Source organism: Gavialis gangeticus, unplaced genomic scaffold, assembly GCF_001723915.1.
Source record: "Gavialis gangeticus isolate Ggan-Ray unplaced genomic scaffold, GavGan_comp1, whole genome shotgun sequence".
Lineage (NCBI taxonomy): Eukaryota > Metazoa > Chordata > Crocodylia > Gavialidae > Gavialis > Gavialis gangeticus.
The window spans coordinates 15982589-15999463 of NW_017729003.1; the positions used below are offsets into that span (position 1 = coordinate 15982589).

A 16875-nucleotide genomic window follows, 5' to 3' on the forward strand; every position below is an offset into this window, starting at 1 on the left:
GCCACCTCCAACACCTGTCCTGAGCTCCTCTCTGCCTCCAAACCCCCTGTTTCTTTGCCACTGTCTTATCCTCACTGCCTTTTCCTTTTCCCCTGAGCAACCAGGTTTCTGCCTCAGTTTCTTTCCTGGCTGTCTCCTCCTTGCCACCACATATCTGCCCCCACCCCTGGAATATCTCAGCTGTCTGCCTCAGTTTCTAGCCCCAGTCCACCTTAATTAAACCCAAACCTCAGTTCCTCAGCCAGCTTCTCTGTAATCCACTGGTTCTAATCCTAGGTCTGGCAACTTTCACTTCCTACACTCTCTCTCTCTAACCTGAACCTTCCCCCAAGTATTCCAGGTACCCCGAGCACATACGTACACATTGTACCATCCAAGTTAGGAACTTACCTGTGTGTATGTGTAGGTGGGTTGTATGTGTGTGAACTGGTGAGTGTGTGTGTGTGTGTATATATATATATTTGGCATTATGTGCATGATATACGAATTAGTGATTCATAGATTCATAGAAGTAGGTTTGGAAGGGACCTTGTAGATTATCAGGTCCAATGTCCTGCCCTGGGCAGGAGAGAAAAACCGGGCTCAAATGACCACAGCCAGGTAGATGTCAAGCCTCCTCTTAAAGACCCCCAGGGTAGGAGCCATCACCACTTCCCTTGGAAGTTGCTTCCAGATCCTAGCCACCCTGACTGTGAAGTAGTGCCTTCAGACGTTTAGTCTAAATCTACTCTCTAACAACTTGTGGCCGTTATTCCTTGTTACCCCAGAGGGTGCTAGGGGGAACAAGGTCTCTCCCAAACCCTGCTGGTCCCCCCTAGTGACTTTATACGTGGCCACCAGGTCCCCCTTCAGCCTTCTCTTTTGAAGGCTTAACAGGTTAAGGTCCCGTGGCCTCTTTTCGTAGGGTCTGCCCTGCTGTCCCTGGATCATGCAGGTGGCCCTCCTCCAGACCCTCTCAGTGCTGTCCACATCCCTCCTGAAGTGTGGTGCCCAGAACTGAATGCAGTACTCCAGCTGCGGCCTGACCAGTATCGCATAGAGGGGGAGGATCACCTCCTTGGCCCTGCTTGAGATGCATCTGTGGATGCACGACAAGGTACGGTTAGCCCTACTGACTGTGACCTCGCATTGTTGGCCTATGTTCACCTTGGAGTCAATAATGACTCCAAGATCTCTTTCTGCCTCCGTGCTCTCCAGAAGGGAGTTTCCCATCTTATAAGTGTGCTGCTGGTTACTACTGCCCAAGTGCAGCATCCTGCACTTGTCAGTATTGAAGCGCATCCTGTTTTTGCTAGCCCACCCCTGCAATCTATCCAAGTCTTGCTGCAGTCTTTCCCTCCCTACTAGCGTGCTCACCTCACCCCAAATTTTGGTATCATCAGTGAATTTAAACAGGTTGCTTTTCACCCTGTCGTCCAAATCGCTGATAAAGAAATTGAACAGCACGGGCTCAAGGACCGAGCCCTGGGGGACTCCGCTGCCCACTTCTCCCCAGGTCAAATATGACCCATCCACCATCACCCTCTGAGTGCAACCCTTCAGCCAATCTGCAATCCATCTGACTGTGTAGGCATCAATGCCACAGTCACCTAGTTTTTTAATGAGAATGCAGTGGGAGACAGTGTCAAAGGCCTTGCTGAAGTCCAGAAAGACTACATCCACCACGACACCTGCATCCAATGCTTTTGTGACCTGAGCGTAGAAGGCAATCAGGTTGGTCTGCCAGGACCTGCCCCTAAAGAAACTGTGCTGGTTGCTCTTGAGCATCATCCCTGCTGCTAGCCCATCCCAGATGTGCTCCTTGATAATCTTCTCAAAGAGTTTCCCCAGGATTGAAGTAAGACTAATGGGCCTATAGTTGCCCGGGTCCTCCCTCTTCCCTTTTTTAAAGATGGGGACCATGTTGGCTTTCTTCCAGTCATCTGGCACCTGGCCAGAGCACCATGAGTGCTCGTAAAGCCATGCTAGGGGCCCCGCAATAACCCCTGACAATTCCCTCAACACCCTGGGATGGTGAGCATCTGGACCTACTGATTTGAACACGTCCAGCCCTTCCAGAAGCTCTCTAACCTGGTCCTCCCCAACCTTAGGCCTGGTGGCATTTCTCCCGAGTCCATCTGGAATCTTGGTCAGGGAGTCCTGGTTCCTGCACAAGAAAATGGAGGGAAAGAATTTGTTAAAGAGGTCTGCTTTCTCCTGTGATCTGTGATCTGTGTCTAACTTTTGGGAAGTATAGTGTATGTGCTTGAACTGGTGATAGGTATGCATGTGCCTATGCTGGTATGGATGTGTATGTGCCTGAGCTGGTAGTGTGTGTGTGTATGCACTTAATTGATTTGTGTGTTTGTATATGTGCAATTATGTCACACCTGCCTGTCTAACAGCGCAATATTGAGATCCTGAGTGTTGGCCTGACCGCACAGGGCAACAGTGGGAAAAGTTAGAATCTGGACTGTAGCATAGTTAGTTGCTAACTCCCTGAAATACAATTGCACATTGTACCTTAGTAAGACTGTGTTTATAATGCATAGGAATAAATTATTTAAATGAATATACATTGATCCCAGTTTATCTCAATACAGTACATTGCATTTGCTTAACTAGCTTGAACAAAATAGAGTGGCTGATTTTTTTTAGTGGGGGAGGGGTGTAGTCACAGCATATAGGCACTGAATTCAGTACTTAGTGAATCCAGTGCCTCCAATCAATATTTAAAGAGGCGCTAAAGGGTACAGTGACATTTTACTGCTCAAACTGAAAGGTTTATCAGTAAAATTTCATCTGTTTTTCCTTTCTTAGTCCTTGTCAGCAACAAACCAGTGCATGAGAGAGTCTTCCATATGTTCCCATAGACAATGTAACTTTTGTCGTAACTGAAGTATTGTTGGTTACTTTGCCAATGAACTGGCATTCTCAGAGCAATTCTTCTGTGTACTTGGGAAATTGAGACTATTTGGCTAAGGGATGGAATTATTTTAATAAAATTTGGCACACTGGTGTAAAAATAACAACTGTGTAAGGAGACATTGGGGAGGACAGTTACTAGGTGTAGAACAACACATTTAGCCATCTAGAGTTCTGCACCTTCTATTTGATAAAAAAATATAACATTTGTTGTACCTTACACTGCTGAAACAATTATACTATGCTGACATATATACTGGACCACATGCTTTGAATAAGTTTTTAAGAACTAGAAATAACTGCCCAGCTTCATAAGCCTCTCTTCAAAGAATACAGAAATGTCATTGTCTTGATTTTTCATCAGTCTTGCCAATCCATGGCCCCTCTTGAACTAGCTTAGCTATTTACGGACGACTTGATTCCCCAAGTTAATCCTCTTTCTTTGCAGTGTATTCAAAGTTAATTGCCTTTTGTTTTCAATTATTGTTCCTGAGTTCCTTATTAGTCCCAAATCATTTATTTCTATCATGCCCCCTAGTCTCTGAACATCTGAAGTGTTTAAAAATATATACTGATTGTTGTAAGAGGGTTGCAAATTCTAGAACCTGCAACATTACGAATCCAGGGCTGCTCTACTGAACTACATTAATGTCAGATGTTTAAACCCTGAACAGAGATACAAAATTATTTTTGTGCCTAAGTTAATCAGAATAGGTGAAAGTCCAATGGGTTTTTGCTTGGAAGGTGGGGGGTGGGAAAGATTTTTTTCTTTAAGCTAGAGAGCAGGGACAGGAGTGGTCCTGGAAGAAAAAAATGTTGGATATAAATCTCATCCATGCATAATTCCAATATTTGTATTTTGCTAAGGTTAAAAGCAAATAGCAGGAAGACAAGTTTTACACCCTGGGGAACTATGCAATTATGTGCCTATGCAATTTTGTGCATAAAAGGTATGACTGTGCATAATTGCATAATTTAACCATGCTTGGCTCTGTGCCTCCACCTCCATGTGGAGGCACAGAACTGCATGACTGGATAGCTGGGCAAGTGGGGAGAGGAGCTCCTATCTGCAGAATGGGGTGGGTGACTGTGGGGGTGTATGTGGGTGGCCGTGAGGTTTCTGGGTGGGTGTGGACTGCACATCGTCAGGCCGGGCGAGCTCCATGCCTCCATATGGGGCTTCCAGTACTCCAGCGGGAAACAGCATGTGGAGGCAAGCAGGAGCTGGCTTGGCCCAATGGCACACGGCTCCTGCTTGCAGTGCTGTGAGTCCCATATGCTGGCATGGAGCTAGCCTGGTTTGGTGTGAAGACAGATGCCAACGGGCTGGGCTGGGCTGACTCTGTGACAGCAAGTGCAGGTCCTGGGACTCAGCCAGAGGTACTTGCTGCTGGGGGCTCTTCCTGCCATAGCTGTGAGTGCCCCAAGGGCCTGCCACCTGCTGCTGCTGAGCCACCAGCAGTGGGGGCTTTGCATTATGGGGGGAAGGATCTGTGGTGGGGGGCCCACACCCACCTGTGATCCCCATGCATGAACTCCCACACCCCTTCACCACTCCCCCAACAAACCCTTCCCACAACTCCCCCACACACATACCCCTCACATCCCTTCACAAATGCCTGCAATGCACACACAACCCACCCCCATCCCTAACCATACAAAGTACTTGCATATATTTTGAAGAAAGTTCAAATAGTGTCATATTTAGTTTAATGTGTAAAAAAAATTAAAATGTAATTAATTTTGCATAATTTTAAGCTTTCCAATTTTGAATTTTTCTGTGCATAATTCCCTGGGCTGTAAATTTTGTATAAGATTCCATTTGAGAAGGGGCAAGGTATCACTAGTTCACAACTTTATAAATTGTGTTTGCAAGGTATTTCCTGGTCATGTCAATGTTTTTTTTTTTACAAGTTACATTTTCACCAGCTTTTTATGTTTCTAATCTTTGGAGAATAAACCAAACCAACGTAAGCTTACCTTTTTACTTGGATAGTTGAGAATTGGTGTAATTCTTGTCCTGCATACAGTTTCTAAATCACCAGTGATCTCTTTCTTTCATGATAAGTACAGTTGTTTCTGCTATTCCAGATGGGGATTACAATAGTAACAGTATCATTCCTTTTAATTTGTAGTAATTTAATTTTAGCACTGTGTATTGCAGCATTGTACAAACATTGATTACATTAACTTTTTATTGATATAATGATGTCTCTGTGAAGCCGTTAGAGCAGTGGTGCTCAGCATTCTGGTACAGCAGGCTAGATAAATGGTGCAGAGACAGTCCATGGACTGAACTGATCCTGGCTTCATTTTGTGTACCAGATCCAATGCATAGATCAATTTGGATATCTATATGCTGATCTGACCCCACCAGATCTGGTGATGGATTGTCTGTGTGCCAGCTCTATTGCACACAAGCACAATCTAGCTCACAGGTCCACATCATCCAGTTTGCAAGGCTCCCCATGGGTCCAGAAATTTGGAAGAAGAGACCAGCAAATAACACTGCCATTGGTCCCCTGCCACCAAATTTCAGATCTGTGTATCTCCCCATGGGTCAGATCTGACCTGCAGATCAAAGGTTGAGCACCACTGCAGTAGAGCATAAGTATGGCACTACCAGGTCAGACCAATGGTCCATCTATCCCAGGATCCTGTCTTTGACAGTGGCAAGTAATAGAAGTTGTAGAGGGGAGATACTTCAACTGTGGCCTGTCTATGAATGGAGCATATCTAGATTGACCCCATCTCCTGTCAGACCTTCCCTGTCATCAAGCATATCAGCCATTAGCAGGTGCACGACAAACAGGTCCAGGGAGGTGATACTTCCCCTCTATACAGCATTGGTCAGGCCACAGGTGGAGTACTGCATCCAGTTTTGAGTGCCACACTTCAAGAGGGATGTGGACAACCTCGAGAGGGTTCAGAGCAGGGCTGCACATATGGTTAGAGGCCTGCAAGCAAAGCCCTACGAGGAGAGATTGAGGGCCCTGGGTCTCTTCGGCCTCCACAAGAGAAGACTGAGAGGTGATTTTATGGCTGCCTACAAATTCATCGGGGGGTAGGGGGACACCAAGCAATAAAAACTGCTCTGTTTATCAGGCACCCCTTGGAGTAACTAGGAACAACGGCCACAAACTGACGTAGAGCAGATTTAGGTTGAACATCAGGAAGAACTTCTTTACGGTAAGGATTACCAAAATCTGGAATGGGCTTCCAAGGGAGGTGGTGCTTTCCCTTAACTTGTGGGTTTTTAAAAGCAGGCTAGACATACACGTGGCTGGGGTCGTCTGACCCCAGCGCTCCTTCCAGGACAGGGGGTCAGACTTGATGATTTGCTGTTCCTTCTAACCCAAACATCTATGAATATCAGAGGATACATCCTTGATTGTTCTGTTTAACAGATCCTAATGGACTTGTCACTGTCCCAATTTGTCCAATCCCTCTTTTGAACCTGGTTATAATATCTGCTTCTACAATCTTTTGTGGCAATGAGGTTTACAAAAAAATCCTTGCACTTATTGCAGTCAATGGAAAAACTTCCATTTTACACCAGTGGATGTTTTATCTAGTCTAAGTGTTTTGTTTTTGTTAGGTTTTTATCATTATCAGTATATCATTATATTATTCATTTTAGTAAAAGTTCCATTTTCTATTCAAATCTACTTTTTAAGTAAAGAAGGTTAATAATGAAATTTCATGCACAGCCAACACCCACACATTTTATGTTAGCATATAATGCATAAAAGGTGTGCCGGCCCAATGGTACTGAGACATAGTACAGTAGTTTTTGAAATTCTTTGGAGCAGAAGTTGTCATTATTTTGTTCAGGCTCATCTGATACAGACAGACATTTAACAAGGGATACATCTTACATAGCTATTGAACTCTACATGCACGTATGTTGATTGTGAATTGGCTTTTATTTTCTTTGGGTTCATAGTTTTATGTATTTTTCCATTATAATTTTGCATTTAAGGAAAAATAGGGGAATCCTTCTGCTGATTTTATACCAACTGTAACATACCAGAGTTGTAACCCAAGGGTCTGTAGTCCTGTGAAGAAAGTTTGTCTTTTATTGTGAATGGTTGTGTTCAAATTGTGTTAATAGAAAGTGTAATGAGGTAACATCTTTTAGCCAACAGTGTATTCATAAATTAATTCTTACAATTCTTTAAAGGAAAATTCAGAAGGGAAGCAAAATTGATCTTAACTCAAAGTTTTGTTCAATAATCATTTAGATTCAGGTTATCCAAAAAGAAATTCCGAGGCCAAATGCATCACATGGAAACTGAAATGGTGACTCATGGCTCTCTTCCAGTTTCTTGCTGCAGATATGGAAGAACGGCCTGAGAAACTGAGTCTGAATGTTCCAGCTAGGCATGGTTGGAATATTTGTGGCAAAATGCCAAACGTTTCATTATATAGTAGAGACTGGTTTTGATGGGATTTTTTTGGAAGGAGAAGACTCCCATTTCCACAGCCAAGGCTACTGCCCCATGATGTAGAAAATCCTGGTTCAGATCTGGAATCTGCTTGATTCAGTGATTGGAGATAAACCCTTACACCCATGCTCTTACGAATCAGTCAGAGCTGGGACTTGAATTTAGTTTTTCTACATTTTTGGTCAGTGCCCTAATCAACAAGCTTCAAACACATTGGGGAAGGGAGAAAGAAATAGAGAGCTTGGACTTCAGAAAATAATAAAAATAGATGGCAGAAATTTGACAGTTCCTTTTTTCAGGAAAATATTTCAAAGATTTTGCTTTCATTCCAATATTCAACACAAGCTAATTCTAAAAGCTCAGCATTTCTTATGGAACAGAATTATCCTCCTCCAGCCGTCATTTGTTACCTACTCAGCTACTAGTAATCAGCTCACTCAGGAGACTGCTTCAGAAGCATAACATCATGTCAAGTTGCATGCAATGTTGATAGGACTTGAGTTCTGGTCCATCATTGACTTTTCTTTATTGATAGAGGTCACCCTTATAATTAGTTTGTGTTTTCTAAGCATCACAAATATTCCCAGCTTCCTTGGGATATAATGCTTTATCAGGATATGGCTGCTGGTGTCACTTAATTGTAAAGTGGAGGTTGATCTTGTTGTTGAGTCTGTTTTTATTGTTTTCCAGATCTTAATGCAAGGAGACATAATATATGAAAATGTCCTTCTTTAAATTAATAACATATAGGCTCAGTCTCTTTTTTATTTGTTAAATTGTTGCTGAAAATATAGAGGTTTGTTTGGGAAGTACATTTTTGGTTTGTCAATGTAATTAAATCATCTTCTATTACTGCACATTCCAATTTGATTATAAAGCCAGCAATAATGACAAGATAGAAATGGAGCTAGAAAAGATATGTACTGAATAAACTGAAACCTTTAAAAAAGTTATTCTAGGTCAGGGTGGGCAATTATTTTGGGTGGAGGGCCGCTTACTGAGTTTTGGCAAGTGGTCAAGGGCTGCATGGGTAGCCCTGCCCCTTGAAAGGTGCTCCGGCCCCTGGTCACCATCTTGCGACCAGAAGTCCCACCCCCTAGCGCTTGACCTTTGCCACCAGAAGTTCCTCCCCTTGTCCCCGGATTTTGTCATCTCAGAACCAGAAAAATACCAAATTATATTCTAAAAAGTGATCATCTACAACTTTAATTTGATTTCAAAAAATATTTTTGTCCTGATTTACATGTATTTGTGTAGAGGTGACTGCACATGTATTTGTGTGTATGCAGAGATGACTGCACCATAGCTTAAAATTAAGTCATATTCTTGTATATTGTTGGGGGTGCTTATAGGTTTGTGGGGGCTGTGGGTGTGTGGGTATGTGAGGTGTGGGTGGGTATGGGGGAGGGTGGCTGGGGTTTGTGTATGGCAGTGCAAGGGGAGGCATAGGTACATGTGTATGGAGGGGCATGTATGTGGGACTCACCCTATGAACACACACACACACACACACACACACACACACACACACACACTGCCCCTGTGCCTGCACATACGTGCACACTCACACACACACACTATGGCATGTGCCTACAGACACGTACATACTCTGCTCCTGTGCCTGCCGACATACGTGCACACACACATACCCACCCCTACCAGCATGGTCCCATGCTCCACAATCTGGGGATGCAGCTGGGAGCCACAGCCATGTGGTGCTGGAGTAAGGCCCGGGCAGGAAAGCAGGGAACTGGCTGAGGGTGGGCAGGGCTGGGATGCTCAAGCCTGCAAGCCTGCTGAGGGTTTCCTCTGGGTTCTACTGACCGTTGCTCCAGCGAGCTTTGACAGGGAGCCAGCACAAATAAATATTAATTTACTAAATTTTTACAGGCTCTGTGGGCCAGATAGAATGGCCTGGTGGGTCGAATCTGGCCCGCAGGGTGTATTTTGCTCGCCCCTGTTCTAGGTCATATCCCCTTTTGCCAGCTCTACCCCCTTTTTAACTTTTGTACTGAGAGTTCTTCAGAAAAGGAATTGGTTTCTTCCTACATCTTTGTACAACTAGTCTCTTTTTAATATTTTGTACAGCAGCAAGTGCTTTGGGATACTGTAGCAGCATTAACACAGGCTTTCATTTTTTGTTTGCTTTCTGGAGACCAGCTAAATTATTGCTGTTATTTTTTTTCCTTTTTGCTCTGTCTGTCTCTCATTGCACTCCTAGGTGGACCATTTATCATTCAGAGGGTTTTCTTGTTTTTCATTTTAACCAAAGGAAGAATTCTGGTTACGTTTATTTTTATCTATATTATTGGAATTTTATTCACCTGCTTGACCTCCTCATCTAGTCAATCTCTCTCCAAGGTTAGAGTATTATACTTACCATATGATTTTGCATATAGCATGCCCCAATGTATACTATTCACATTGTTTTTGAAGGCAGTGAAAAGAAAAAAAAATCTTCCATGCAGAAACTGGGTGCATCTACATGAGATGTTTACTGCAGAGCTGACTAATTATCTCTGCAATAAATGCCTTAACATCTACATGTGTGGCCCTATTAAGCGACAGTAAACTAACAAATTTTTCCTTAGGATAGTACTTGTAAATACTAATGTTATCCTACTGCGACATTCTTTAGTGCATAGCAACACAGATGTAGACACTGACTTGACTGGCTAGAACACAAGGGTGCTTCAGTGCAGGGACTGCCTGCTGGCTAGCCCTGCACTGGAGCACCCTTGTGCCCCAGTCAGTTCCTCCACAGCATGTTGAGCTGGGTTAGAGCAGCCCTGGGGTGGCAGGCTAACCCCCTGGGCTTCCTGCCACCTTGGGCTGCCCTGCTCCAGCTCAATGTGCTGTGGTCCTGGGTGCACATTCAAATGGTAAGCCTGGGAGCAATAAACTCTGGCATGGTGTGTTATTTCTGCATGTTATTTGCATGTGTAGATGCATCCACTGAGTAGTAGCATCTAGAAACCCCAGATGGATGAAGCCTGCAGACTGGCATGGTGATATCAGGTCTTTGTGCAGTGTCCAACCCTATTCCTTATCTCCAGGATTGTGTGCTGGGTGGGTATGACCCAGACCACTGGGTCAGTGCCTGTGACCCCATGTCTCAGGTCTGCTGCCACGTGCAGGTCCAGCCACAGACTGGTCCCAGCCCCGGCTTGATCTTGTGTGCAGAGCCATGTCGTCTAGCCAGGAGACCTCCCATGGATCCCAAAGCCAACCCAATTAATGCTACCACCAAATTTCTGGACTTGTGGGGACCCCTTTTTCTTTCATACCCTAATTTTCATTAGCTGGTTTTGGGGAAAACCAAAGAGGCAGATCATCTGCAAGAAAACACAGTATTTTGCATACCGCTCCTATTTCTATGGATTATAGGTATATACATCCATGGTTTCAGAGTTGCATGATGCAGACTTCCTGTCCATTCTGCCCTTTGTGATTAAGTAGGAACATCTCATAGCTCCTATGGAAGATCCCCAAATATTAGCCCCTTCCCCATGTGACATACATGTATCTCATACCCACATGTGCATCTTTCTATTCATCCATTCTCTTCTGTAGTTAGTCTGAGCACTTCATGATACTCTAGGGAGATGTTTAGGAGGTTACATGCAAATATGAACTTCTCAGTGCATCTGGGGAGTCTTTTTGACTTAATTTTGGTCTCCCTGAGCACACTTATCAAGGTGCTGATCAGGTAGTGAAAAAAATATAAAAAATGAGATTTGTATCATATGTAAGGATTTTTAACAAGGACTTTGACAATTTGGCTAAAGAAACAGACTTGTCATTCTTCTCTAACAAAACAAAAATGGGACCTAAAAACTGTCATTAATGTTCAGGTAACTTATTCCTGCTTTTGCAAAAGTGAAAGTGCCAGTTTGTTTCCCTTTCTTTGGTTGGAAAACATTGCTGTGAAATAAAAAGCTTCTTGTTAGAAGGCGTCTCATAGCAAAACTGTCACCTTTAGTCCTCTTGGCAGATATCCTTTTTGTTCAGAATAGTAGCTTTCAGATGCATGTTGTCAACTAAAACAATCATATCCAGATATGCCGGTAAGACTTCATCAGGGCCAGCTAGGTGTTCCACTTCCACTTGGGCCACTGAGGAGCTGTGGCCACCTGAAATGAAAAGCTGTAGCCACCTGGAATGTTACTAGGAATCTCTTGGGATAATAAAGCTGAGCATGGTCACCGGGGAGTTATCAGATTTGCTGATCCTGGTATTGGTCATTATGGCAAAATAGTAGCTGAGTAGTCACCCACTGTTGTTTTCACACCAGCTGTTGAGCTATGGCCTTCTCCTGAAGTTGTGTTGCCAAGTATTGTAGAATGTGCTCATAAACCCATCCTCCCCATTTCAGATTTTCACATTGTTTGGTGCCCCAAATGGAAGAAATGTGTGGAATCCTTGAAGATATGAGATTTTAAAGCAGTGGCAGGGAGTGTGGGCCTTATATTTTTATCATAAATGTTTGAGGGAAATTAAGTGGGAGGAGGTAACAGTAGGAATAAAGAATGTATAGAACATAAAAGGACATGCAGGAATAAGGTAACCAAACTGACCCTTTTGGGGGGAATTGGTGTTCTTATTTTAGCCCAACTATATAGACCACATATACATACTAGGACAACTGAATGTAAACCCTTGAATAATAAAATGATTCAAGTAATAGGAGGTAATTTTTTTCTAAAGCCCAAATATAATTTTAAGACTCCAGGGTTGTTCCCTTTTATAATTCACTTTAACATTTTCAAATTGTGCATAGTAAAATTTGAAAATTATAGGCAAGGATCAGATATTCAAGAAACCATCCTGTCAATGCAGTGAAAAAATAGGGAACTGAAAAATAGTGAAAGTTAAGATAAGTCTCAAAAATGACAAATAATATGTTGAATAGCAAATAATTTATGCAAAATGTTACAAAATCTAAGATGCTAAATAAATAACCGATACAATGTGCTCTATTTTGACAATTTTTTTCCATTTAAAAGATAGTGAATGCAAATTCCTTTGTTAACAATATTCTGAAGGTATTTTTTCTTATAATAGTTGCCTTATACTTTTGTACAAATAACTGAACTGCAATTTTAAATTTCAGTTTTATGCTTGAAGCAACACTAAAATATAGTGGGAGAAACATTCAGAAAAATAGATTTATGGTTATATATTTTTTCTTTATTATAAAAAAGTTGCTAGTACTATATGAAACTCATGTCTCAACTTTTGAAAGCCACATATTTCCCTTCCTAATTTTAACCAGTCAGCATGGCGAATGGATTTTCTGATTTATGTAATTTTTCATGATTATGGTGTGAGTATACAATAATTAAATTTATCTTAATATGGTATTAGAAGAGATTTTGAAGCTTTAAAACTTAAAGAATAAAATATAAGAATTCTTCAATGCAAAGATCAAATGCTAGTTAAATCAAAAGAGGATATGATTTGCTATAGATTTAATATTACTATTTTAATATTTAAAGATTTTTTTGGTAAATTGAACTACCATAATATTAAGAGACTATTAATTTTTACCTTTTTGTTTTCCAGATTAATGCATATTTTTTAAAAAAGGTTAGTTTTTCACCTTTTGAGAAATATTTTAAGTGCTAGGAGTAGTTTAACTGTACGCACCAGGGAGAGATTACTGTTTGATGGCTTGTTCCTGTCCCCACTGATGTCAATGGCAATTGACTTTAATAGAAGTAGAGTTTGGCCCTAATGCCCTACTTGTGAAATTTTAATGTCATATTCAAAATGCTATGTTGTGGGTAAGAAGAAAATCACTTAAGTTTTTTGTGCATCTTCTTCAAGAAGAAGGGTGTTTGTGCCCAAAAGCTTGCAAAGAACAATTTTTCCAATTATTTAGTTGGTCTAATAAAATATATCACATTTACCCAAAGAACCTTGTCTTCTTCAAGATGGTTTTTCAAATGGTTTCTAACATTTACAGATGAAACTTTTAAATAAAATTCAGAGATGCCTGAGTTCGCAGGTATTTCTTTTAGAGAAAACCTTGTAGAGATAGCTGACTACCTTATGACTACCCACCCACTTGATGATGAATTGCAATGAGACTTAATACAACTTTATCCTTGGCAATTAATAGCTGCATCTTCTAAGGGTATGAAACCTCATTGCTGTGGTTACTGCCTTTGTTTCCATTGTAGCGTTGTCCACAGTTCATTTTTTCTTTAATACAATACTACACAAAAGAATAAAATAATGAGCCATTCATTCAGAAATGTGTTGTTAAAATATCCCTCTTTATCATTACATTTCACTGCTTTAGAAATCAGGCTGTAATTCAAGGCATCAGTTAAGTCTGAGAAGAACTGTTAAAAAAATTCTTTGAGTTTTCATTTATAAGAAAACTTGTCTACGTATTGAAGAATCGCTCACAAGCTTGAACAATTAAACCATCCTTTTGGTTAATGTATTATTTCTGGAACAAGTAGATAAAATTCTACGCAGTAAGCATGGTAAAAATCATGTTCTGCACAGCACAGAATTTTAGAGTAAAGTTTTCTGGGCACAAAAGCAGTAACAAAACAGTCCCTACAAAACAACATAACTGAATAACACAAGAAATAACTTTTGTTAATTTAAAACTTTCGAAACTGAAATTTGTAAAGTAAGATGTAATTAAATTATGGTACTGTACATACCAGCTGTTCTTGGTAATTGAAACTTTACAATATGAAAAATACATTACATCTGTACAGATTTACAGGTAGGTAGGATGAGTTTTGAAAAAAGATTCACTTTAAGGGTCATACTCTGCTTTAAGTCAAAAAATACTGCACAACTTAGCTAATTACGAATTGTAGACTTGAAACAATTCATGTCCTCATCTGCAACTCTTGGTTCTTCTTTTGATCGAATAGGGATTTTAGAATCCATATCAGAATGTTTCCATTATTTTGTACTTCATCTTACTTCAAGTTTGATTACAGCTTTCTGCTACAAGTAAAATAAGTTACGCCAGTGGCTGATTGTGTTCACTGATTCTTGCCGTTGTTGTTATTGTGCTCAAATCCAGATCAGTCTCTAGGTGTGTTTCCATTGTTTCTTCCTGTGCATTCAATTCATAGGGCTTATGAGAGAGAAGTTCATGATGTATGCCACAGTAACTTATTGTTGGCTGGTCGTATGCTAGAAATGTTGAAACATTCATAGATAAAGGTATCTGGGAGGAAATGAATATGAAGAATAGTTAACAAAAGACATATCAACTTTTGTGTATGTGAATCTGTTGGTCAAGACAATGATTATTTGAAAACATTGGCTAGAGGCATGCTGACTGTGAGAATTCCCATACATATATATCTTTGTTAATGTTGTTCAAAGCTGGCTGCCTAGTCCTGGGCCTGAGTATTTATATCTAGAAGTGTGTGTGTGATTGCACACATGTGTACTGAGCTGGTCTTATGGATGAAGACCAAGACAAATAATCTTCATAATGTATGCATTCAATGCTAGAAAATATATAGGGGAAGGTACTACTTAGTGGGACTATGGAATTAATACTACTTAATTGGGAAGCTATGGAATCTTTCAAGTAGAATTTGCCTGACTTCCCAACTGTAAGTGATTATAGGACCTTTCTTGAATATATCATACTTCATGGCATCTTTTCAATGTAGACAAATATCTAGAGACTATCATGTTTACCTAGATTTGTATCCAGTATAAATTTGAAACACCTAGATTTGTATCCAGTATAAATTTGAAACCAGCAGGACTCCACAGGTAAGAGGCCAGTTTGATGAAACAACTACCAATAACTTGGAAGCTTCTTCCTCCCCACCACATGATTTTATTTTATTTTAGACTGACAAGTCATTCAAATTTTCTTTCATCTTTGACAGTTTTTTTTAGTCTGTTTAAGAACCTGAAATATACAGTTATCTCAAATACACCTCAGATTCAGAGATGAAAAAGATAAATCTTTGGATTATAACTATTTCTACCAATAATTCTTTCACTCTATAAAAATATCTGTATGAAGGATGAAGAATATGAAAGATGTCGTTTGTATTAAAAAGGATGTTATGAGTCATGCATATTCAGTATTTTTATTTAACCCCTCCCCACAGATTTCCAGTTGGTTATAAAACTTATGTTTTCTATATGCTACAGATTTATCACATTTTAATGTTCCATTGCTGCTTTGAAATTCACCCTTTCTGAAGACTGATGATTGATACAACTGAGTTTAAGGGTACTTGCAGCACCTAGATGCATATTTAATGATGGCTGCTACTGTCCGAGTCTGATGTATTTCCTCTTTTAATTATAAAAAACTAATTCTAAATATAAGGTGTTTAAGGAACGAACATGATTAAATATTGATGTATTAACTGCATGATGTATATTTGGGATGGTTTTATCATGTAAACAGGGATATTTTAAGATTATTGTAAAAACCTATATTGTTAATTTGTTATAATCCACAGTACATACTTTGTCTTTTACTTAACCTTTCTGACTGATTCCATGTAAAAAAAAAATGAATCCTTGAGTCTTTAGTCTCTGTATGTAGTAATATAATATGATTAAGAAGTCAGTGCTGACTGCAGAGTGTAAACCCCAGTTCAGGAAAGCATTTAATCACATACTTACATTCAGTTGACTCAGGTTGCCCTTCAGCTCCTTTAACAAAATGGCAACCTTATTACTGACAATATTAATCTAGCATCAGGAATATATGCAAAAACAGTCTAATTTACTGGATTACAGCAATTATTTTCTAGTCTCTTAAATTTTAATGAAATGATTTCCTCTGCTGCTTTTCACTCTTTGGTTTTCATGTAGTAGTGCAGTGCTGCAATACAAATCAGACTATTTAATGTCATTATAAATGTTGTCACTAACTGTATACATGTCCTTCATTTTGAATAATGGTAAACTCTTAACCTAGTCCTTTCAATGCTTATGTTAAGGCTTCTGCTCATGCTTGAAAAGCATCTTGGTGGTTACGGTATTCCTTCTGGAGGGAAGAGCTTTGGTTTGGATGACTGCTTCCAACACTGCTTTTGCATTTTACAATAGTCATTGCTTGAGAAATGGAAAAAAACTATAGCAGAGCCATGAACCCTGAATTCCACAGGCACTCCCAAGGCTGTTTGTGCCTTTTTTGTTGCATAATCATCACTTGAAAAGTAGAAATACCCTTTTCAACAGGATGGGAACCCAGGGCTGTCCTCTCCAAAAGAGAGGGTCAAAACTGCTAGGTTATATAGACAGACTCTACACAAATCACTCTTCTACTCCTCAGTGACTCTTGCAGTCTTGGCTACCAAGTCTTTCAGCTTCAACTGAAAGAAAGGGAAGTACCCTGACATGGTTTTTCTTATCATTTGCTACTTTTGTGCACCTGTGGTGTTTCTAAATCACTCTCTGGAAGACTCTAATGCTTCTTGTTCTCTGTATAGAGTGCCTAGCTGTTAAAAGTTGAATCACTCTTAGGCATCTCTAAAGTTTCTTAATTTAATCTATAGGGATC

The 16875-nt window shown here is 40.4% G+C and overlaps 2 protein-coding genes across 3 annotated transcripts in view; one reads left to right on the top strand and one right to left on the bottom strand.

Moving 5' to 3' along the window:
* Positions 1-16875, top strand: part of LOC109290918 (catenin alpha-3-like) — a 793541-nt gene that overhangs the window by 338957 nt on the left and 437709 nt on the right. The window lies entirely within an intron of this gene.
* LRRTM3 (leucine rich repeat transmembrane neuronal 3) overlaps positions 12338-16875 on the bottom strand; it is a 212452-nt gene continuing 207914 nt past the window's right edge. For both annotated transcript variants that reach the window (XM_019507882.1, XM_019507881.1), the window contains one exon: positions 12338-14556. In XM_019507882.1, coding sequence (XP_019363427.1) covers positions 14347-14556 — 210 coding nt within the window. In that variant the 3' untranslated portion in view covers positions 12338-14346. The remainder of the gene's footprint in view (positions 14557-16875) is intronic.